At 47.2% G+C, this 25113-nt stretch overlaps 1 protein-coding gene across 10 annotated transcripts in view; it reads right to left on the bottom strand.

The window, feature by feature from the left end:
• The window catches only part of STXBP5L (syntaxin binding protein 5L), a 358674-nt gene that overhangs the window by 152498 nt on the left and 181063 nt on the right, over positions 1–25113 (bottom strand). For all 10 annotated transcript variants that reach the window (XM_077293641.1, XM_077293643.1, XM_077293642.1 and 7 more), the window contains 3 exons: positions 5790–5937; positions 4819–4886; positions 530–570 (listed from right to left, as the gene is read on the bottom strand). In XM_077293641.1, coding sequence (XP_077149756.1) covers positions 530–570; positions 4819–4886; positions 5790–5937 — 257 coding nt within the window. The remainder of the gene's footprint in view (positions 1–529; positions 571–4818; positions 4887–5789; positions 5938–25113) is intronic.

Genomic DNA, 25113 nt, shown 5'->3' with positions numbered 1-25113 from the left:
AGAATCGCCCGATCGATCAATAAAAAAAAAGGATTAACCCGATCGCTAAACGGCGCAGTGAGAAAAAAAATTAGAAATGCCAGAATTACGGGTTTTTTTGGTCGCAAAAAGCCAAACAAAAAACAAGTGTCGGATTGCACTTTTTTTGCAATGTCACGTCACATGGAATTTATTTTCCGTTTTCTAGTACACGACATGGTAAAACCAATGGTGTCGTTCAAAAGTACAACTCGTCCTGCAAAAGATAAGCCCTCACATGACCGTATTGGCGGAAAAATAAAAAAGTTAGGGCTCTGGAAAGAAGGGGAGCGAAAAACAGAAACGCAAAGCCGAACAAAGCTCCGGTCATTAAGGGGTTAATCCTGTGATTTAAATAAAGCTGTGGCCATTTTGACAACCAACAAAATGTGTGTGGTGTATTTATTTCAGTGCCTGGGTTTACTGTAGCTATAGTGGTGTTAAGATGAAGTGGGGGTCCGTCCCATATCCCAACGTCATGGTCAGGCAGTACGGAAGGCCTGGTACTTACTGGCAGAGGCGTCCCAGAACTTCACAGAACCGTCCGCGTGACTGAGAACATAAAGGAGACAAAGGTAAGAGCTTGGCGCAGGCGGCATCACGGAGGGTAACAGAAGTGATAACGATAATGCCCACAACAGACAGAAGAAAAACCATAATCAGGAGAGAAACAGCAGAGCGGCAGCACCACGAGCCATCATGGAAAACAAAATGGAATATTGTTACATCCAGAGGCTGAAAAGTGAGAGCAAACGTCTCATCACTGAGTGTTTGTTACAATGTATCGTGTCTACAGAGCCCAGGATCAGCTGCTGGACAGACACTATACCTGCACTGACACACGGCACTGTACATCAGACACAATGGTCACAAACCCTCAGCTGTGACAAATATCACACACCTTCCTGGCCGCATGTGAAGCTCCATGTCAGAGAAAATCAACTGTGATTACAGATGTAATGGAGGCTCAAACAGGTGGGGGAAGTGTCTGAGCAATAGGTGGGGGGGAAGTGTCTGAGCAATAGGTGGGGGGAAGTGTCTGAGCAATAGGTGGGGGGAGTGTCTGAGCAATAGGTGGGGGAAGTGTCTGAGCAATAGGTGGGGGAAATTGTCTGAGCGATAGGTGGGAGAAGTGTCTGATCGATAGGTGGGGGAAGTGTCTGAGCAATAGGTGGGGGGAAGTGTCTGATCAAAAGGTGGGGGGAAGTGTCTGATCAAAAGGTGGGGGGAAGTGTCTGAGCAATAGGTGGGGGAGTGCCTGAGCAATAGGTGGGGGGAAGTGTCTGAGCAAAAGGTGGGGGGAAGTGTCTGAGCAATAGGTGGGGGGAAGTGTCTGATCAAAAGGTGGGGGGAAGTGTCTGAGCAATAGGTGGGGGGGATGTCTGAGCAATAGGTGGGGGGAAGTGTCTGAGCAATAGGTGGGGGAAATTGTCTGAGCAATAGGTGGGAGAAGTGTCTGAGCAATAGGTTGGGGGAAGTGTCTGAGCAATAGGTGGGGGGAGTGTCTGATCAATAGGTGGGGGGAGTGTTTGAGCAATAGATGGGGGAAAGTGTCTGAGCAATAGGTGGGGGGAAGTGTCTGAGCAATAGGTGAGAGTATCAAGATCTGGACCTTTGCTCAGTGCACTTGCAGGAATTAGCCTGCGCTCAGTGCACTTGCAGGAATCAGCCCACCCTCTGTGCATTTGCCGATTTTCTCGGCGATGGAATATCTGGAGTATCCAAGTGCAGCCAGGAAGGTATGTAAAGACACCTATTTCACCATCCTTCCCAGCAAAGTAATGGGTGACTGTAAGGTTATGCTCATATCACGGTTTATCCTACTTTCAGTGGCTCCCTCAAGGCTTACAGCTGAACCCCTGGAAAATGGGGATTTGAGCGTCTGCGCCGATGGAATGAACATAGGGTAAAACGCAATGTGAACATAGCCTAAACGTTTCTTTAAGTGGGGACAAATTTTTATCCTCTTTATCTACAGGTCCTTCTCAAAAAATTAGCATATAGTGTTAAATTTCATTATTTACCATAATGTAATGATTACAATTAAACTTTCATATACTATAGATTCATTATCCACCAACTGAAATTTGTCAGGTCTTTTATTGTTTTAATACTGATGATTTTGGCATACAACTCCTGATAACCCAAAAAACCTGTCTCAATAAATTAGCATATCAAGAAAAGGTTCTCTAAATGACCTATTACCCTAATCTTCTGAATCAACTAATTAACTCTAAACACATGCAAAAGATACCTGAGGCTTTTAAAAACTCCCTGCCTGGTTCATTACTCAAAACCCCCATCATGGGTAAAGGCCCCGTCACACATAGCGATTTACCAACGATCACGACCAGTGATACGACCTGGCCGTGATCGTTGGTAAGTCGCTGTGTGGTCGCTGGGGAGCTGTCACACAGACCGCTCTCTCCAGCGACCAACGATCAGGGGAACGACTTCGGCATCGCTGAAACTGTCTTCAACGATGCCGAAGTCCCCCTGCAGCACCCGGGTAACCAGGGTAAACATCGGGTTACTAAGCGCAGGGCCGCGCTTAGTAACCCGATGTTTACCCTGGTTACCAAAAAAAACAAACACTACATACTCGCCTTTCGGTGTCCAGGTCCCTTGCCGTCTGCTTCCTGCTCTGACTGAGATCCGGCCGTACAGCGAGAGCAGAGCGCAGCGGTGACGTCACTGCTGTGCTCTCACTTCTCACTGTACGGCGGCAGTCAGTGAGAGGAGGAAGCAGACGGCAAGGGACCTGGACACCGAAAGGCGAGTATGTACTGTTTGTTTTTTTTGGTAACCAGGGTAAACATCGGGTTACTAAGCGCGGCCCTGCGCTTAGTAACCCGATGTTTACCCTGGTTACCAGTGAAGACATCGCTGGATCGGTGTCACACACACCGATTCAGCGATGTCAGCGGGGCCTCAACGACCAAAAAAAGGTCCAGGCCATTCCGACACGACCAGCGATCTCACAGCAGGGGCCTGATCGCTGGTACGTGTCACACATAGCGAGATCGCTATGGAGGTCGCTGTTGCGTCACAAAACTTGTGACTCAGCAGCGATCTCGCTAGCGATCTCGCTATGTGAGACGGGGCCTTAAGACTAGCGACCTGACAGATGTCAAGAAGGCCATCATTGACACCCTCAAGCAAGAGGGTAAGACCCAGAAAGAAATTTCTCAACAAATAGGCTGTTCCCAGAGTGCTGTATCAAGGCACCTCAATGGTAAGTCTGTTGGAAGGAAACAATGTGGCAGAAAACGCTGTACAACGAGAAGAGGTGACCGGACCCTGAGGAAGATTGTGGAGAAGGACCAATTCCAGACCTTGGGGAACCTGAGGAAGCAGTGGACTGAGTCTGGTGTGGAAACATCCAGAGCCACCGTGCACAGGCGTGTGCAGGAAATGGGCTACAGGTGCCGCATTCCCCAGGTAAACAGCGGCAGAAGCGCCTGACCTGGGCTACAGAGAAGCAGCACTGGACTGTTGCTAAGTGGTCCCAAGTACTTTTTTCTGATGAAAGCAAATTTTGCATGTCATTCGGAAATCAAGGTGCCAGAGTCTGGAGGAAGACTGGGGAGAAGGAAATGCCAAAATGCCTGAAGTCCAGTGTCAAGTACCCACAGTCAGTGATGGTGTGGGGTGCCATGTCAGCTGCTGGTGTTGGTCCACTGTGTTTCATCAAGGGCAGGGTCAATGCAGCTAGCTATCAGGAGATTTTGGAGCACTTCATGCTTCCATCGGCTGAAATGCTTTATGGAGATGAAGATTTCATTTTTCAGCACGACCTGGCACCTGCTCACAGTGCCAAAACCACTGGTAAATGGTTTACTGACCATGGTATTACTGTGCTCAATTGGCCTGCCAACTCTCCTGACCTGAACCCCATAGAGAATCTGTGGGATATTGTGAAGAGAAAGTTGAGAGACGCAAGACCCAACACTCTGGATGAGCTTAAGGCCGCTATTGAAGCATCCTGGGCCTCCATAACATCTCAGCAGTGTCACAGGCTGATTGCCTCCATGCCACGCCGCATTGAAGCAGTCATTTCTGCCAAAGGATTCCCGACCAAGTATTGAGTGCATAACTGAACATTATTATTTGATGGTTTTTTTGTTTGGTATTAAAAAACACTTTTATTTGATTGGTCGGGTGAAATATGCTAATTTATTGAGACAGGTTTTTTGGGTTATCAGGAGTTGTAGGCCAAAATCATCAGTATTAAAACAATAAAAGACCTGACAAATTTCAGTTGGTGGATAATGAATCTATAGTATATGAAAGTTTAATTGTAATCATTACATTATGGTAAATAATGAAATTTAACACTATATGCTAATTTTTTGAGAAGGACCTGTATATAAAAATGTTCCTGTTCATTTAGAGTCAGTAGAGATCATAAAAAAAGATGTAGGATTGAAATACAAAGACTGTTACAAAACTACAGAACTTTTCCAGATGCAATATTTGGGCAGATTTACAGCTCCCAGGTAATCCTCATTACTGCCAGATACACAAGAGCAGCCCACAGACAGCGTGCCACGTCTATTGGAGCCGCTTATGGCAGAAACATGACAATCTGCTGCGTTACTGGTGTGGAAGGACAGGGCAGACTCTACTCCACTCCTGATGTCCAGGGCGAGGGCTTCATAACCAGCCTCATTAGGTAACAGCTGAGGAAGCTCCTTTATGAAGGCGAAACCTGCGCATATGGCGGCTCCCAACCATCATAGGTATACTTCCGTATTTCTCACATTTATAGCCCCTTCCCCCAGTGAGTCAAGGTCTTACCCTGTCACAATGATTTCGGGGTATGCCGTGGTCCCAAGGTTCCATATGCCGCCTGTTATCGGCCATTCCTGCACAAAACAGCAGACATTTATCAGACCAATGAAGGAGAAATCAGACTGTATACAGCACATCACCTTCATCTATGGTGATGGATGGCTCTCTCGCTTTCTCTGTCTTTTCGCACCTCTTTTTTAATACCTCCAGCTCCATCTCCCCAGTGCACGGCTGCATCTTCACCTCTAACCACAATGCACTGCACATCTCCACCTCCTCCTCCCTCATCACACTGCACATCTCTATCTCCTCCTCCCTCATCACACTGCACATCTCCATCTCCTCCTACCTCATCACACTGCACATCCCCATCTCCTCCTCCCTCATCACACTGCACATCTCCATCTCCTCTCTCATCACACTGCACATCTCCATCTCCTCCCTCATCACACTGCACATCCCCATCTCCTCCTCCCTCATCACACTACACATCTCCATCTCCTCTCTCATCACACTGCACATCTCCATCTCCTCCCTGATCACACTGCACATCCCCATCTCCTCCTCCCTCATCACACTGCACATCTCCTCTCCTCACACTGCACATCTCCATCTCCTCCTCCCTCATCACACTGCACATCTCCATCTCCTCCTCTCTAACCACAATGCACTGCACATCTCCATCTCCTCCTTCATCACACTGCACATCCCCATCTCCTCCTCCCTCATCACACTGCACATCTCCTCTCCTCACACTGCACATCTCCATCTCCTCCTCCCTCATCACACTGCACATCTCCATCTCCCCCTCTCTCACCACACTGCACATCTCCATCTCCTCCTCTCTCATCACACTGCACATTTCTGTAAAGTACACTGCTCAATCCTTCTGTTTAGCAATGTAATCTGCACCAGTATTGCACACATCACAGTCCAGTGCAGCACTGTCCCTGGTCCCTGGGATGCAGGAGATTCACCTTGTTGCTGTATCCTTGCTTTTTGTGCTTCGCGCCAAGAGCATACAGAACTAGAATAAACTCATGAGGGCAGTCTGCAAAATACTCCGTGCAGGTGACCGGGGACTCGTGGATGTCCATGGTGTAGGGGTTCTCGAAGATTGGAAAGCTGCCAGACAAAAAGCGAGGACACTGGTTATAATCCAAGAGGAACAGTTACTGGATATTTCTCACATTTTTCATGTTTTTTCACAGCCCCGAGTATACACAAGTCATCAGAGTTCCCACTACACAGGGAATAGGCAACCGCACTGCCACAGAGAAGACACTCACACTGCCACGAAGTACACACCCACACTGCCACTGATCTTACACACGCACTGTCACAGAGCAGGCACCCACACTGCCACGGAGCAGGCACCCACACTGCCACGGAGCAGGCACCCACACTGCCACGGAGAAGGCACCCACACTGCCACGGAGAAGGCACCCACACTGCCACGGAGAAGGCACCCACACTGCCACGGAGAAGGCACCCACACTGACACTGATCATACACATGCACTGCTACAGAGCAGGCACCCACACTGACACGGAGCAGGCACCCACACTGCCACGGAGAAGGCACCCACACTGCCACGGAGCAGGCACCCACACTGCCACGGAGAAGGCACCCACACTGCCACGGAGAAGGCACCCACACTGCCACGGAGAAAGCACCCACACTGCCACGGAGAAGGCACCCACACGGACATGGAGCAGGCACCCACACTGCCACAGAGGAGGCGCCCACACTGCCACTGATCATACACATGCACTGCTACAGAGCAGGCACTCACACTGACACGGAGCAGGCACCCACACTGACACGGAGCAGGCACCGACACTGACACGGAGCAGGCACCCGTACTGCCACAGAGGAGGCACCCCTACTGTCATGGAGCAGGCACCCGTACTGCCACGGAGCAGGCACCCCTGCTGTCATGGAGCAGGCACCCGTACTGCCACAGAGGAGGCACCCCTACTGTCATGGAGCAGGCACCCCTACTGTCATGGAGCAGGCACCCACACTGCCACGGAGCAGACACCCACACTGCCATGGAGCAGGCACCCCTACTGACACGGAGAGGAACCCACACTGCCACGGAGCAGGCACCCACACTGCCACTGATCTTACACACACACTGCCACAGAGCTGGCACCCCCACTGCCACGGAGCAGGCACCCACACTGCCACAGAGAAGACACCCACACTGCCACTGATCTTACACACGCACTGCCACATGCTGCACATTTAGGATTAGTAGCTGCAGGTAATTTAATTGTTTATGGGAATCTGAGGTCGTCTGAACATAGCCTTAAATATCAACGGGGGTTAAGGCAGCTGTTGTGTCACTTCCCCATGCTTTACACTGCAGCTCCGTCAGTGACTCCAGCATCAGTACAGGCTGAGCGCAGGGAACAGCCGGAAAATCGGGGACATCATGAGACATCTCGGCTTTAAACATTACTATTCTGGCAGTAGAAATCATCTTCAGTGTTGCCATAGTAACACGACACAATACAGACTTATTGTCCCCAGCATCAGTGTCAGGCAATTAGTGATATTATGTAAACAGGAGAATAAATGACGGCAACCCCCGGCTCCAACACTGCACGGATGCCGACAATTAACACAATCGTTACAGCGCACGAATGACTTCATTTGTATTTTTCTAGGTAACTAATCTGTTTACAGAGACACCGACATCCGGGTAAAAGAGCGACACAAAACACTGCAAGGCAAGAGAGCGACACAAACACTGCAAAACAAGAGAGCGACACAAACACTGCAAGGTAAAAGAGCCACACAAACACTGCAAGGCAAGAGAGCGACACAAACACTGCAAGGCAAGAGAGCGACACAAACACTGCAAGGTAAAAGAGCGACACAAACACTGCAAGACAAGAGAGCGACACAAACACTGCATGGTAAAAGAGCGACACAAACACTGCAAGGCAAGAGAGCGACACAAACACTGCAAAACAAGAGAGCGACACAAACACTGCAAAACAAGAGAGTGACACAAACACTGCAAGGTAAAAGAGCGACACAAACACTGCAAGGCAAGAGAGCGACACAAACACTGCAAGGTAAAAGAGTGACACAAACACTGCAAGGCAAGGGAGCGACACAAACACTGCAAGGCAAGGGAGCGACACAAACACTGCAAGGCAAGAGAGCGACACAAACACTGCAAGGTAAAAGAGTGACACAAACACTGCAAGGCAAGAGAGCAACACAATCACTGCAAGGTAAAAGAGCGACACAAACACTGCAAGGTAAAAGAGCGACACAAACACTGCAAGACAAGAGAGCGACACAAACACTGCATGGTAAAAGAGCGACACAAACACTGCAAGGCAAGAGAGCGACACAAACACTGCAAAACAAGAGAGCGACACAAACACTGCAAAACAAGAGAGCGACACAAACACTGCAAGGTAAAAGAGCGACACAAACACTGCAAGGCAAGAGAGCGACACAAACACTGCAAGGTAAAAGAGCGACACAAACACTGCAAGGCAAGAGAGCGACACAAACACTGCAAGACAAGAGAGCGACACAAACACTGCAAAACAAGAGAGTGACACAAACACTGCAAGGTAAAAGAGCGACACAAACACTGCAAGGTAAAAGAGCAACACAAACACTGCAAGGTAAAAGAGCGACACAAACACTGCAAGACAAGAGAGCGACACAAACACTGCATGGTAAAAGAGCGACACAAACACTGCAAGGCAAGAGAGCGACACAAACACTGCAAGACAAGAGAGCGACACAAACACTGCAAAACAAGAGAGTGACACAAACACTGCAAGGTAAAAGAGCGACACAAACACTGCAAGGTAAAAGAGCGACACAAACACTGCAAGGCAAGAGAGCGACACAAACACTGCAAGGCAAGAGAGCGACACAAACACTGCAAGGTAAAAGAGCGACACAAACACTGCAAGGCAAGGGAGCGACACAAACACTGCAAGGCAAGGGAGCGACACAAACACTGCAAGGCAAGAGAGCGACACAAACACTGCAAGGTAAAAGAGTGACACAAACACTGCAAGGCAAGAGAGCAACACAATCACTGCAAGGTAAAAGAGCGACACAAACACTGCAAGGTAAAAGAGCGACACAAACACTGCAAGACAAGAGAGCGACACAAACACTGCATGGTAAAAGAGCGACACAAACACTGCAAGGCAAGAGAGCGACACAAACACTGCAAAACAAGAGAGCGACACAAACACTGCAAAACAAGAGAGCGACACAAACACTGCAAAACAAGAGAGTGACACAAACACTGCAAGGTAAAAGAGCGACACAAACACTGCAAGGTAAAAGAGCGACACAAACACTGCAAGGCAAGAGAGCGACACAAACACTGCAAGGTAAAAGAGCGACACAAACACTGCAAGGCAAGGGAGCGACACAAACACTGCAAGGCAAGAGAGCGACACAAACACTGCAAGGCGAGAGAGTGACACAAACACTGCAAAACAAGAGAGCGACACAAACACTGCAAAACAAGAGAGCGACACAAACACTGCAAGGTAAAAGAGCGACACAAACACTGCAAGGCAAGAGAGTGACACAAACACTGCGAAACAAGAGAGTGACACAAACACTGCAAGGTAAAAGAGCGACACAAACACTGCAAGTCGCTGGAGACATCTCTCCAAACCCCGGCCCCCCATGTTATAGCCAGTCAAACCTCCCAACTGCTACACCCAGAAACCCCTCTAACCTTATTAATATTCCATGCATGCCTTCTGTCTCTTTCAATTGTGCTCTTTGGAATTCTGGCTCTGTGTGTAATAAACTCTCCTTCACCCATGATTACTTCCTTTCTAAGGCTCTTAATCTCCTGGCTCTTACTGAAACCTGGATCCAGCAGTCAGACACAAGCGCTGCTGCTGCTCTCTCCTATGGTGGACTACACTTTTCTCATACCCCAAGATCAGACAACAGAGCAGGTGGAGGTGTTGGGCTGCTCCTTTCACCCAAATGTACCTTCCAAGTTATCCCCCAAGTACCCTCACTTGTATTCCCTTCCTTTGAAGTCCATGCTGTCAGACTCTACGTCCCCTTCTCCATGCGAGTGGCAGTGGTGTATCGTCCTCCTGGCCCCTCTCATCAGTTCCTGGATCACTTTGCCACCTGGCTTCCACACTTTCTCTCCTGTGACACCCCCACCCTTATCATGGTTGACTTCAACATCCCCATTGCTTCTCCCCTTTCCCCGTCTGCTTCTCACCTTTTATCTCTAACCTCCTCTTTCGGCCTCTCGCAGCATACTAACTCTCCAACGCATGAAGATGGAAACTCCCTTGACTTGGTCTTCTCCCGACTTTGCTCAGTGGATGATTTCACAAACACCCCTCTCCCGCTCTCTGACCACAACCTTCTTTCATTCTCTATCAAGAACTGCCATCCCGCTCAGGTCACCCCCACTTTGCACACTTATAGAAACATACAGGCCATTAACACCCAGAAACTTATGAAGAACTTGCAGTCCTCATTGGCCCCAATCTCCTCCATCTCATGTCCTGATTCTGCTCTGAACCATTACAATGAAACCCTGCAAAGTGCCCTGGATGAAGCTGCTCCTCCTATACATAGAGCAACTCGACACAGACGGCGACAACCATGGCACACGCTGCAAACACGCTTCCTGCAGCGATGCTCCAGGTGCGCCGAACGTCTGTGGAGAAAATCTAATCTACCCGAAGATTTCATCCATTATAAGTTCATGCTAAAAACATACAACTCTGCCCTTCACCTCTCCAAACAAACCTATTTCAACACCCTCATCACCTCACTGTCCAATAACCCTAAACGTCTCTTCGACACTTTCCAGTCCCTACTCAACCCAAGAGAGCAGGCCCCAACCACAGATCTCCGCGCTGACGATCTGGCCAATTACTTCAAAGAAAAAATTGACCACATTCGACAGGAAATCATCTCCCAATCTCTTCATACCAGGCACTGTCCTCCCTCCCCCACTGCATCTAGTTCACTCTCTGACTTTGAACCAGTTACTGAAGAAGTAAGCAGGCTCCTTGCATCTTCTCGCCCGACCACTTGCACCAGTGACCCCATTCCGTCACATCTCCTCCAGTCCCTTTCCCCGGCTGTCACCTCTCACATAACAAAAATATTCAACCTTTCCCTCATTTCCGTTTTTTTCCCTCCTCATTTAAGCATGCCATCATACATCCATTACTTAAAAAACCCTCCCTCGACCAAAACTGTGCCGCTAATTATAGACCTGTCTCTAATCTTCCCTTCATCTCTAAACTCCTGGAACGCCTGGTCCACTCCCGTCTTACCCGCTATCTCTCAGATAACTCTCTTCTCGACCCTCTTCAATCTGGCTTCCGCTCTTTACACTCTACTGAAACTGCCCTCACTAAAGTCTCTAATGACCTACTAACAGCTAAATCTAATGGTCACTACTCCATGCTAATTCTATTGGATCTTTCCGCAGCATTCGACACTGTGGATCATCAGCTCCTCCTCACTATGCTCCGCTCCATCGGCATCAAGGACACCGTTCTCTCTTGGTTCTCCTCCTATCTCTCTGACCGATCCTTCACTGTATGTTTTGCTGGTTCCTCCTCCTCTCACCTTCCCCTTACTGTTGGGGTTCCTCAAGGATCAGTCCTAGGCCCCCTCCTCTTCTCTTTGTATACTGCCCCTATTGGACAAACAATCAGTAGATTTGGGTTCCAGTACCATCTCTATGCTGATGACACCCAATTATACACCTCTTCTCCTGCTTTCACTCCGACCTTCTTAGAAAACACCAGTGATTGTCTTACCGCTGTCTCTAACATCATGTCCTCCCTCTATCTGAAACTGAACCTGTCAAAAACTGAACTCCTCGTGTTCTCTCCCTCTACTAACCTACCTTTGCCTGACATTGCCATCTCCGTGTGCGGTTCAATCATTACTCCAAAGCAACATGCCCGCTGCCTTGGGGTCATCCTTGATTCTGAGCTTTCATTCACCCCCCACATCCGATCACTGGCTCGCTCTTCTTATCTGCATCTCAAAAACATTTCTAGAATTCGCCCTTTTCTTACTTTCGACTCTGCAAAAACTCTTACTGTTCCTCTTATTCATTCCCGTCTGGACTATTGTAACTCTCTACTAATCGGCCTCCCTCTTACCAAACTCTCCCCACTCCAATCTGTCCTGAATGCTGCTGCCAGGATCATATTCCTCACCAACCATTACACCGATGCCTCTACCTTGTGCCAGTCATTACACTGGCTACCCATCCACTCCAGAATCCAGTACAAAACTACTACCCTCATCCACAAAGCACTCCATGGCTCAGCACCACCCTACATCTCCTCTCTGGTCTCAGTCTACCACCCTACCCGTGCCCTTCGCTCTGCTAATGACCTCAGGTTAGCATCCTCAATAATCAGAACCTCCCACTCCCGTCTCCAAGACTTTACACGTGCTGCGCCGATTCTTTGGAATGCACTACCTAGGTTAATACGATTAATCCCCAATCCCCACAGTTTTAAGCGTGCCCTAAAAACGCATTTGTTCAGACTGGCCTACCGCCTCAACGCATTAACCTAACTATCCCTGTGTGGCCTATTAAAAATAGAAAAAAAACAAAAACACATAATCAGGTTCCTTGCATCGTGTTTTCATACACTTTATGCAGTTAATAGCCCTCTGTGTCTGTACTGCTACATACGTAGGCTGTTAACTGGTTCATGCAGCTTTACATGAACATCCAAGGCTTACACTATGGCTGGTCCAAATAACTAAAGCAATTGTTACCATCCACCTCTCGTGTCTCCCCTTTTCCTCATAGTTTGTAAGCTTGCGAGCAGGGCCCTTATTCCTCCTGGTATCTATTTTGAACTGTGATTTCTGTTATGCTGTAATGTCTATTATCTGTACAAGTCCCCTCTATAAGTTGTAAAGCGCTGCGGAATATGTTGGCGCTATATAAATAAAAATTATTATTATTATTATTAAGGTAAAAGAATGACACAAACACTGCAAGGCAAGAGAGCGACACAAACACTGCAAGGCAAGAGAGCGACACAAACACTGCAAAATGTCATGATTCCCAATGGCAGGGAAACATCAGAACACAGAAATAACGGACGAGCTCTGGGTGATGGAATCTCGAGCTGACCGTGAGCTAAATCTACCACACAACTAATAGTAGCCAGGGAGCATATCTACGACTTCCTAGATGCCACGCGCCAGCCGGAGGACTAACTACGCCTGGTAGAGGAAGGAACAGACCTGGCTTACCTCTAGGGAAATACCCCAAAAGATGATAGCAGCCCCCCACATGTAATAACGGTGAGTTAAGAGGAAAAGACATACACAGTATGAAAGTAGATTTAGCAAAGAGAGGTCCAAAAAGAGGACTTCACGGTCAACTGAAAACCCTTTCAAAAAACCATCCTGAAATTACTTTAAGACTCCTGTGTCAACTCATGACACAGGAGTGGCAATTTCAGCCGCAAGAGCTTCCAGCTACAGAAAATAACAAAAACTGCAAACTGGACAAAAGATACAAAACAAAAGGACAAAGTCCACTTAGCTGATCAGCAGACTAGTAGCAGGAACATGTATCCGAAGGCTCTGGTTACAATGATGACCGGCAAGGAAATGACTGGAGAGCAAGGCTAAATAGGAAACTCCCAAACAATGATGGGAGCAGGTGAACTGAGACAGCAAAGCACACACAAGTCACCAGTACCACCAGCAACCACCAGGGGAGCCCAAAAAGCGGATTCACAACAGTACCCCCCCCTTAAGGAGGGGGCACCGAACCCTCACGAGAACCGCCAGGGCGATCTGGATGAGCCCTATGAAAGGCACGAACCAAATCCGAGGCATGAACATCAGAGGCAGTTACCCAAGAATTATCTTCCTGACCATAGCCCTTCCATTTAACCAGATATTGAAGTCTCCGTCTGGAAATACGGGAATCCAAGATCTTCTCTACAACGTACTCCAATTCACCCTCCACCAGCACAGGAGCAGGAGGTTCAGTAGAAGGAACCACCGGTACCTCATATCTCCGCAACAACGACCGATGGAATACATTATGGATAGCGAAAGATGCCGGGAGGTCCAAACGAAAGGACACAGGGTTAAGTATCTCCAAAATCCTATAAGGACCGATGAACCGAGGCTTAAACTAAGGAGAAGAAACCCTCATAGGGACAAAACGGGAAGACAACCACACCAAGTCCCCAACACGAAGGCGAGGACCAACACGATGACGGCGGTTAGCAAACTGCTGAGTCCTCTCCTGGGACAACTTCAAATTGTCCACCACTTGTCCCCAAATCTGATGCAACCGATCCACCACCGCATCCACTCCAGGACAATCCGAAGATTCCACCTGACCAGATGAAAAACGAGGATGAAACCCTGAATTGCAAAAGAAAGGAGAAACCAAAGTGGCAGAACTAGCCCGATTATTAAGAGCAAATTCTGCCAATGGCAAAAAGGCAACCCAGTCATCCTGATCCGCAGACACAAAACACCTCAAATAAGTCTCCAAAGTTTGATTAGTTCGCTCCGTCTGGCCGTTAGTCTGAGGATGGAATGCAGACGAAAAAGACAAATCAATGCCCAACCTGGCACAGAATGCCCGCCAAAATCTAGACACGAACTGGGTTCCCCTGTCAGAAACGATGTTTTCCGGAATACCATGCAAGCGAACCACATTTTGAAAAAATAGAGGGACCAACTCAGATGAGGAAGGCAACTTAGGCAATGGTACCAAATGAACCATTTTAGAAAAACGGTCACACACCACCCAGATGACAGACATCTTCTGAGAAACAGGGAGATCAGAAATAAAGTCCATAGAGATGTGCGTCCAAGGCCTCTTCGGAACAGGAAAGGGCAACAATAACCCACTAGCCCTAGAACAACAAGGCTTGGCCCGAGCACACACATCACAAGACTGCACAAAAACACGCACATCCCGAGACAGGGAAGGCCACCAGAAGGATCTAGCCACCAAATCTCTGGTACCAAAAATTCCAGGATGACCTGCCAGCGAAGAAGAATGAACTTCCGAGATGACTCTACTGGTCCAATCATCAGGAACAAACAGTCTACCAGGCGGACAACGATCAGGTCTATCCGCCTGAAATTCTTGCAAAGCACGTCGCAGATCAGGGGAGACAGCAGACAAAACCACCCCATCCTTAAGGACACCAGCAGGTTCGGAATCCCCAGGAGAGTCAGGCTCAAAACTCCTAGAAAGAGCATCTGCCTTAACATTTTTAGAACCCGGTAAGTATGAAACCACAAAATTAAACCGAGAAAAAAACAACGACCATCGTGCCTGTCTAGGATTCAGGCGCCTGGCAGACTCTAGATAAATCAGATTCTTGTGATCAGTCAAAACTACCACCTGATGTCTGGCACCTTCAAGCCAATGACGCCACTCCTCAAATGCCCACTTCATGGCCAAAAGCTCCCGATTACCAACATCATAGTTTCGCTCGGCGGCCGAAAATTTTCGAGAAAAGAACGCACAAGGTCTCATCACTGAGCAGTCGGAACTTTTCTGCGACAAAACCGCCCCCGCTCCGATCTCGGAAGCATCGACCTCAACCTGAAAGGGAAGAGAAACATCAGGCTGGCGCAACACAGGGGCAGACAAAAAGCGGCGCTTAAGCTCCCGAAAGGCCTCCACAGCAGCAGGGGACCAATTGGCAACATCAGCACCCTTTTTGGTCAAATCCGTCAGAGGTTTAGCAACGCCAGAAAAACCAGTTATAAATCGACGATAAAAATTAGCAAAGCCCAATAATTTCTGAAGACTCTTAAGAGAAGTAGGCTGCGTCCAGTCACAAATAGCCCGAACCTTGACAGGGTCCATCTCAATAGAAGAAGGGGAAAAAATGTACCCCAAAAAGGAAATCTTTTGAACCCCAAAAACACACTTTGAACCCTTTACACACAAAGAATTCTCCCGCAAAACCTGAAAAACCCTCCTGACCTGTTGAACATGAGACTCCCAGTCATCAGAAAAAATCAAAATATCATCCAAATACACAATCATAAATTTATCCAAATATTCACGGAAAATATCATGCATTAAGGACTGAAAGACTGAAGGTGCACTAGAAAGGCCGAAAGGCATTACTAAATACTCAAAATGGCCCTCAGGCGTATTAAATGCGGTTTTCCACTCATCCCCCTGCTTAATTCGCACCAAATTATACGCCCCACGAAGATCAATCTTAGAGAACCACTTAGCCCCCCTTATGCGAGCAAACAAATCAGTCAGCAAAGGCAACGGATACTGATATTTGACTGTAATTTTATTCAGGAGTCGATAATCAATACAAGGCCTCAGAGAGCCATCCTTCTTAGATACAAAGAAAAAACCAGCTCCTAAAGGAGATGAAGAAGGACGAATATGTCCCTTTTCCAGGGACTCCTTAATATACTCTCGCATAGCAGCATGTTCAGGTACAGATAAGTTACACAAACGACCCTTTGGAAATTTACTGCCAGGAATCAGATCTATGGCGCAATCACAATCTCTGTGGGGAGGGAGTGAACCAATTTTTGGCTCCTCAAAAATATCACGATAATCAGACAAAAATGCCGGAATCTCAGAGGGAATAGATGACGAAATGGAAACCAAAGGTATGTCCCCATGAGCCCCCCGACATCCCCAGCTTAACACAGACATTGTTTTCCAGTCAAGGACTGGGTTATGAGATTGTAACCATGGTAATCCAAGCACCAAAACATCATGCAAATTGTACAACACAAGGAAGCGAATCACCTCCTGATGGTCTGGAGTCATACGCATAGTCACTTGCGTCCAGAATTGTGGTTTATTACAAGCCAAAGGCGTAGAATCAATACCCTTCAGAGGTATAGGGACTTCCAGAGGCTCTAAATCAAACCCACAGCGCCTGGCAAAGGACCAATCCATAAGACTCAGAGCGGCGCCAGAGTCCACATAGGCATCCACGGTAATAACTGATAATGAACAAATCAAGGTTACAGACAGAATAAATTTAGACTGTAAAGTGCCAATTGAAATAGACTTGTCAACCTTCCTTGTACGTTTAGAGCATGCTGATATAACATGAGCAGAATCACCACAATAGAAGCATAACCCATTTTTACGCCTATAGTTCTGCCGCTCGCTTCTGGACAGAATTCTGTCACATTGCATTTTCTCTGGCGTCTCTTCAGAAGATACCGCCAAATGGTGCACGGGTTTGCGCTCCCGCAAACGCCGATCAATCTGAATAGCCATTGTCATGGACTCATTCAGAGCTGTGGGCGCAGGGAACCCGACCATAACATCTTTAACGGCATCAGAAAGGCCCTCTCTGAAATTTGCCGCTTGGGCGCACTCATTCCACTGAGTAAGCACAGACCATCTACGAAATTTTTGGCAGTATATCTCAGCTTCATCTTGCCCTTGAGATAGGGCTATCAAAGCTTTTTCAGCTTGAATCTCCAAATTAGGTTCCTCATAAAGCAACCCTAAAGCCAGAAAAAACGCATCCACATTGAGCAACGCAGGATCCCCTGGTGTCAATGAAAATGCCCAATTTTGAGGGTCACCTCGCAGCAAAGAGATTACAATCTTAACCTGCTGGACAGGATCTCCAGAGGAGTGAGGTCTGAGAGAAAGGAACAATTTACAATTATATTTGAAATTCAGGAACCGAGATCTATCTCCGGAAAACACCTCTGGTGTAGGAATTTTAGGTTCAGACATCGGAGTATGTATAAGAAAATCTTGTAAATTTTAAACCTTGGTAGCAAGATTATTTAAACCTACAGCCAAACTCTGAGGGTCCATCTTTAAACAGGTGAGATCAGAGCCATTCAAGGATTAGAAGGAGAGAAAGGCAAAGGCTGTAATTAGAGCTGAAATACAACTGATCCAACTATGGAGCAAGCATAGGGGGAAAAAAAAAAAAAAATCTACAGACTTCTTTTTTCTCTCCTTTCTTCTGCCAATAACTTTAACAGTGGCCGGTCATACTGTCATGATTCCCAATGGCAGGGAAACATCAGAACACAGAAATAACGGACGAGCTCTGGGTGATGGAATCTCGAGCTGACCGTGAGCTAAATCTACCACACAACTAATAGTAGCCAGGGAGCATACCTACGACTTCCTAGATGCCACGCGCCAGCCGGAGGACTAACTACGCCTGGTAGAGGAAGGAACAGACCTGGCTTACCTCTAGGGAAATACCCCAAAAGATGATAGCAGCCCCCCACATGTAATAACGGTGAGTTAAGAGGAAAAGACATACACAGTATGAAAGTAGATTTAGCAAAGAGAGGTCCAAAAAGAGGACTTCACGGTCAACTGAAAACCCTTTCAAAAAACCATCCTGAAATTACTTTAAGACTCCTGTGTCAACTCATGACACAGGAGTGGCAATTTCAGCCGCAAGAGCTTCCAGCTACAGAAAATAACAAAAACTGCAAACTGGACAAAAGATACAAAACAAAAGGACAAAGTCCACTTAGCTGATCAGCAGACTAGTAGCAGGAACATGCAACCGAAGGCTCTGGTTACAATGATGACCGGCAAGGAAATGACTGGAGAGCAAGGCTAAATAGGAAACTCCCAAACAATGATGGGAGCAGGTGAACTGAGACAGCAAAGCACACACAAGTCACCAGTACCACCAGCAACCACCAGGGGAGCCCAAAAAGCGGATTCACAACAGCAAAACAAGAGAGCGACACAAACACTGCAAGATAAAAGAGCGACACAAACACTGCAAGACAAGAGAGCGACACAAACACTGCAAGGTAAAAGAGCGACACAAACACTGCAAGGCAAGAGAGCGACACAAACACTGCAAGGTAAAAGAGCGACACAAACACTGCAAGGCAAGAGAGCGACACAAACACTGCAAAACAAGAGAGCGACACAAACACTGCAAAGTAAAAGAGCGACACAAACACTGCAAGACAAGAGAGCGACACAAACACTGCAAGGTAAAAGAGCGACACAAACACTGCAAGGCAAGAAAGCGACACAAACACTGCAAGGTAAAAGAGCGACACAAACACTGCAAGGCAAGAAAGCGACACAAACACTGCAAGGTAAAAGAGTGACACAAACACTGCAAGACAAGAGAGCGACACAAACCATGCAAGGCAAGAGAGCAACACAAACACTGCAAGGCAAGAGAGCAACACAAACACTGCAAAACAAGAGAGCAACACAAACACTGCTGTTATGACCTGGTGGTTACGGAGTGGTACTGAGATGACCTGGTGGGTAAAACCAATCATGGACAAGCTCAGAGGAGGTGGCAGCTCTACAGACAGTAATCACCAATATGACCTAGTGATTACGGAGCAGCACTGAAATGACCTAGTGAGTAAACAAATAATGTACTAGCTCTGAGGAGGTGGTAATTTTACTGACCGCAATCCCTACTCCTAACACCAACACTAGAAATAGCCGTGGAGCGTTCCTATTTCTGCCTAGACGCCTCTTCACAGCCTAAGAACTAGCTACCCCTGAAGATGGAAACGGAAAACTATCTCGCCTCAGAGAAACCCCCAAAGGAAAGATAGCCCCCCACAAATATTGATGGTGAGTGAAGAGGGAAATGACAAACTCAGAAATGAAACTAGATTTTAGCAAAGGAGGCCACTACTATCTAAATAGACAGAGAAAGAAAAGGCTACTGTGCGGTCAGTATAGAAACTAAATGTCCACGCAGAGTTTACAAAAATAATCTCCACACCGACTCACAGTGTGGAGGGGCAAATCTGTAACCCCAGAGCTTGCAACTAGCCGGAATATTTCATGATGACAAGCTGGACAAAAGAGACATAACTTAAACTGAACAAAAGGTCATAGGCAGGGAAACACCCAAAAACTAGCAGAACTTATCTTAAGCTGAAATGGACTGGCCAACAGAGAACTTCCAGGAAAGGACTGAATCCACAGGAAGGAACATTGACAGCTGGCATCAACTACAGCCTAAAGCCCAGTTAAATAACAAGGCCAGGGCACCGATTAGTGAAAGCAGCTGCTAAGTTCCACTTGAAACCACCAGAGGGAGCCCAAGAGCAGAACTCCCAAAAATACCATTCATGACCACAGGATGGAGCCCAAGAACGGAATTCACAACAGTACCCCCCCCCCTTGAGGAGGGGTCACCGAACCCTCACCAGAGCCCCCAGGCCGATCGGGACGAGCCAAATGAAAAGCACGCAGCAAATCGGCAGCATGGACATCGGAGGCAAAAACCCAAGAGTTATCCTCCTGGCCATAACCCTTCCACTTGACCAGATACTGAGTTTCCGCCTTGAAAGACGAGAATCCAAAATCTTCTCCACCACATACTCCAGCTCCCCCCCAACCAACACCGGAGCAGGAGGGTCAACGGAGGGAACCACCGGCACCACATATCTCTGCAACAAAGATCTATGGAACACATTATGAATGGAAAACGAAGCTGGAAGGGCCAAACGAAAAGACACCGGATTGATAATTTCCGAAATCCTATAAGGACCAATAAAACGAGGTTTGAACTTAGGGGAAGAGACCTTCATAGGAACATGACGAGAAGACAACCAGACCAAATCCCCAACCCGAAGCCGGGAACCAACACACCGACGACGATTAGCAAAACGTTGCGCCTCCTCCTGAGACAACACCAAATTGTCCACCACATGAGTCCAAATCCGCTGCAACCTGTCCACCACAGAATCTACCCCAGGACAGTCCGAAGGCTCAACCTGCCCTGAAGAAAAGCGAGGATGAAAACCAAAATTACAAAAAAAAGGCGAAACCAAGGTAGCAGAACTAGCCCGATTATTAAGGGCAAACTCGGCCAACGGCAAGAAGGTAACCCAATCATCCTGATCAGCCGACACAAAGCATTTCAAATAGGTTTCCAAGGTCTGATTGGTTCGCTCCGTCTGTCCATTTGTCTGAGGGTGAAACGCCGAAGAAAAAGACAAATTAATGCCCATTCTACCACAAAAGGCCCGCCAAAACCTAGAAACAAACTGGGTACCTCTGTCAGACACAATATTCTCCGGAATACCATGCAAACGAACCACATGCTGGAAAAACAAAGGAACCAAATCAGAGGAGGAAGGCATCTTAGGCAAAGGTACCAAATGGACCATTTTAGAAAAACAGTCACAAACCACCCAGATGACAGACATCTTCTGAGAAACAGGGAGATCAGAAATAAAATCCATGGAAATATGCGTCCAGGGCCTCTCAGGGATAGGCAAAGGCAAAAGCAACCCACTAGCACGAGAACAGCAGGGCTTAGCCCGGGCACAGATCCCACAGGACTGCACAAAGGAACGTACATCCCGTGACAAAGAAGGCCACCAAAAGGACCTGGCAACCAAATCTCTGGTACCAAAGATCCCAGGATGACCAGCCAACACTGAACAATGAATCTCAGAAATCACCTTACTAGTCCATCTATCAGGAACAAACAATTTCCCCACAGGACAGCGGTCGGGTCTATCAGCCTGAAACTCCCGAAGCACCCGCCGTAAATCAGGAGAGATAGCAGAAAGATTCACCCCCTCCTTGAGAATACCAGCCGGCTCACGGACTCCAGGAAAATCAGGCAAAAAACTCCTAGACAGGGCATCAGCCTTCACATTCTTAGATCCCGGAAGATACGAGACCACAAAATCAAAACGGGAGAAAAACAAAGACCACCGAGCCTGTCTAGGATTCAACCGCTTGGCTGATTCAAGGTAAATCAGATTCTTATGATCGGTCAAGACCACAACACGATGATTGGCTCCCTCAAGCCAATGTCGCCACTCCTCGAATGCCCACTTCATAGCCAACAACTCCCGATTGCTGACATCATAATTACGCTCAGCAGGCGAAAACTTTCTGGAGAAGAAAGCACACGGTTTCAACACAGAGCCATCAGAACTTCTCTGAGACAGAACAGCTCCTGCCCCAATCTCAGAAGCGTCAACCTCAACCTGAAAAGGGAGAGACATCTGGCTGACGCAACACAGGGGCAGAAGTAAAACGACGCTTAAGCTCCTGAAAGGCCTCCACAGCCGCAGAGGACCAATTCACCACATCAGCACCTTTCTTGGTCAAATCGGTCAGAGGTTTAACCACAGTAGAAAAATTAGCAATGAAGCGGCGATAAAAATTAGCAAAGCCCAAAAACTTCTGAAGGCTCTTCACAGATGTGGGCTGCGTGCAATCATAAATAGCCTGGACCTTAACAGAGTCCATTTCAATAGCCGAGGGAGAAAAAATGAACCCCGGAAAAGAAACCTTCTGAACTCCAAAAAGGCACTTAGACCCCTTCACAAACAGTGTATTAGCACGAAGAATCTGAAATACCATCCTGACCTGCTTCACATGAGACTCCCAATCATCGGAAAAAAACAAAATATCGTCCAAATATACAATCATAAATTTATCCAGATACTCCCGAAAAATATCATGCATAAAGGACTGAAACACAGATGGAGCATTAGAGAGCCCGAAAGGCATCACAAGATATTCAAAATGGCCTTCGGGCATATTAAATGCTGTTTTCCATTCATCACCCTGTTTGATGCGGACCAGATTATACGCCCCTCGAAGGTCAATCTTGGTAAACCAGCTAGCCCCTTTAATCCGAGCAAACAAATCAGAGAGCAAAGGCAAAGGGTACTGGAATTTGACCGTGATCTTATTGAGAAGGCGATAATCTATACAGGGCCTCAAGGAACCATCCTTCTTGGCAACAAAAAAGAATCCCGCTCCCAACAGTGACGAAGACGGGCGAATATGCCCCTTCTCCAAGGACTCCTTTACATAAGTCCGCATAGCGGCATGCTCTGGCACAGACAGATTGAAAAGTCGACCCTTAGGGAACTTACAGCCAGGAATCAAATTAATAGCGCAATCACAGTCCCTATGAGGAGGCAGGGGACTGGATTTAGGCTCCTCAAATATATCCTGGAAATCCGACAAAAACTCAGGAACTTCAGAAGAAGGGGACGAGGAAATTGACATCAGAGGAATGTCACTATGTATCCCCTGACAACCCCAACTAGTCACAGGCATAGATTTCCAATCCAGTACTGGATTATGTACCTGTAACCATGGAAACCCCAGCACAACCACATTATGCAAATTATGCAACACCAAAAAACGAATATTTTCCTGATGTGCTGGAGCCATGTTCATGGCTAACTGTGTCCAGTACTGAGGTTTATTCTTGGCCAATGGCGTAGCATCAATCCCCCTTAAGGGAATAGGACTCTGCAAAGGCTCCAAGGAAAAACCACAGCGCTTGGCAAAATCTAGGTCCATTAAGTTCAGTGCAGCGCCAGAATCCACAAATGCCATTACAGAAAAGGACGACAAAGAGCAAATCAGGGTAATAGACAAGAGAAACTTAGGCTGTACAGTACTGATGGTAACCGACCTAGCAACCCTCTTAGTTCGCTTCGGGCAGTCAGAGATAGCATGAGTAGCGTCACCACAGTAAAAACACAGCTCATTCTGACGTCGGAACTCCTGCCGTTCTGCTCTTGTCAAAACTCTATCGCATTGCATAGGCTCAGAACTCTGTCCAGAGGACACCGCCATATGGTGCACAACCTTACGTTCACGTAGGCGCCGATCAATCTGAATGGCCAGAGACATTGATTCGTTCAATCCAGCAGGTGTGGGAAACCCCACCATAACATCTTTAAGAGCTTCAGAAAGACCCTTTCTGAAAATAGCCGCCAGGGCATCCTCATTCCATTTTGTAAGCACAGACCACTTCCTAAATTTCTGACAATATATCTCTGCCGCTTCCTGACCCTGACACAGAGCCGGCAAAATTTTTTCTGCCTGATCCACAGAATTGGGTTCGTCATAAAGCAATCCAAGTGCTTGAAAAAATGAATCTACATTGAGCAATGCAGGATTCCCTGGCTCAAGGGAGAATGCCCAATCCTGCGGGTCGCCACGCAGCAGAGAAATAACAATCTTCACCTGCTGAATGGGGTCACCAGAGGAACGGGGTCTCAGAGCAAAAAACAATCTGCAATTATTTTTAAAATTCAAAAACCTAGATCTATCCCCAGAAAACAAATCAGGGATAGGAATTTTAGGCTCAGAAACAGGAGTTTGAACAACATAATCTTGGATACTCTGTACCCTTGCAGCGAGATGATCAACACGCGCAGACAGACCCTGAACCTCCATATCAGTACCAAGCTCCTGCACCATCCAAAAATCAAGGGGAAAAAAAAAGACGAAACAAGCAACAAGGAAAAAAAAACTATGACTCAGAACTTTCTCTTCCCTCTTTTGAGATGCATTTAACACTTTGTGGGCCAGCTGTACTGTTATGACCTGGTGGTTGCGGAGTGGTACTGAGATGACCTGGTGGGTAAAACCAATCATGGACAAGCTCAGAGGAGGTGGCAGCTCTACAGACAGTAATCACCTATATGACCTAGTGATTACGGAGCAGCACAGAAATGACCTAGTGAGTAAACAAATAATGTACTAGCTCTGAGGAGGTGGTAACTTTACTGACCGCAATCCCTACTCCTAACACCAACACTAGAAATAGCCGTGGAGCGTTCCTATCTCTGCCTAGACGCCTCTTCACAGCCTAAGAACTAGCTACCCCTGAAGATGGAAACGGAAAACTATCTCGCCTCAGAGAAACCCCCAAAGGAAAGATAGCCCCCCACAAATATTGACGGTGAGTGAAGAGGGAAATGACAAACTCAGAAATGAAACTAGATTTTAGCAAAGGAGGCCACTACTATCTAAATAGACAGAGAAAGAAAAGGCTACTGTGTTGTGAAATTGGATTTTGGGCTCCCCCGGTGGCCACTGGTGGAATTGAACTGGTGTGCATCATCCCCTCTGTTCACCTGTTTCCATCAGGATGTGGGAGTCGCTATTTAACCTTGCTCCTCTGTCACTTCCATGCCGGTCAACATTGTAATCAGAAGCCTTTCTGTGCATGTTCCTGCTGCTAGACAACTCCCAGCTAAGTTGGACTTTAGTCCTCGTTTGTTTTTGCATTTTGTTCCAGTTCACAGCTGTAGTTTCGTTTCTGTGTCTGGAAAGCTCTTGTGATCTGAAATTGCCACTCTGATGTTATGAGTTAATACTAGAGTCTTAAAGTAATTTCAGGATGGTATTTTGATAGGGTTTTCAGCTGACCATGAAAGTGCCCTTTCTGTCTTCCTGCTATCTAGTAAGCGGACCTCAATTTTGCTAAACCTATTTTCATACTACGTTTGTCATTTCATCTAAAATCACCGCCAATA

This window comes from Ranitomeya variabilis, chromosome 3 (genome assembly GCF_051348905.1).
Source record: "Ranitomeya variabilis isolate aRanVar5 chromosome 3, aRanVar5.hap1, whole genome shotgun sequence".
NCBI lineage: Eukaryota > Metazoa > Chordata > Amphibia > Anura > Dendrobatidae > Ranitomeya > Ranitomeya variabilis.
Note: the sequence above shows the minus strand (reverse complement) of the source record. Positions and strands in the feature narration are given on the sequence as shown.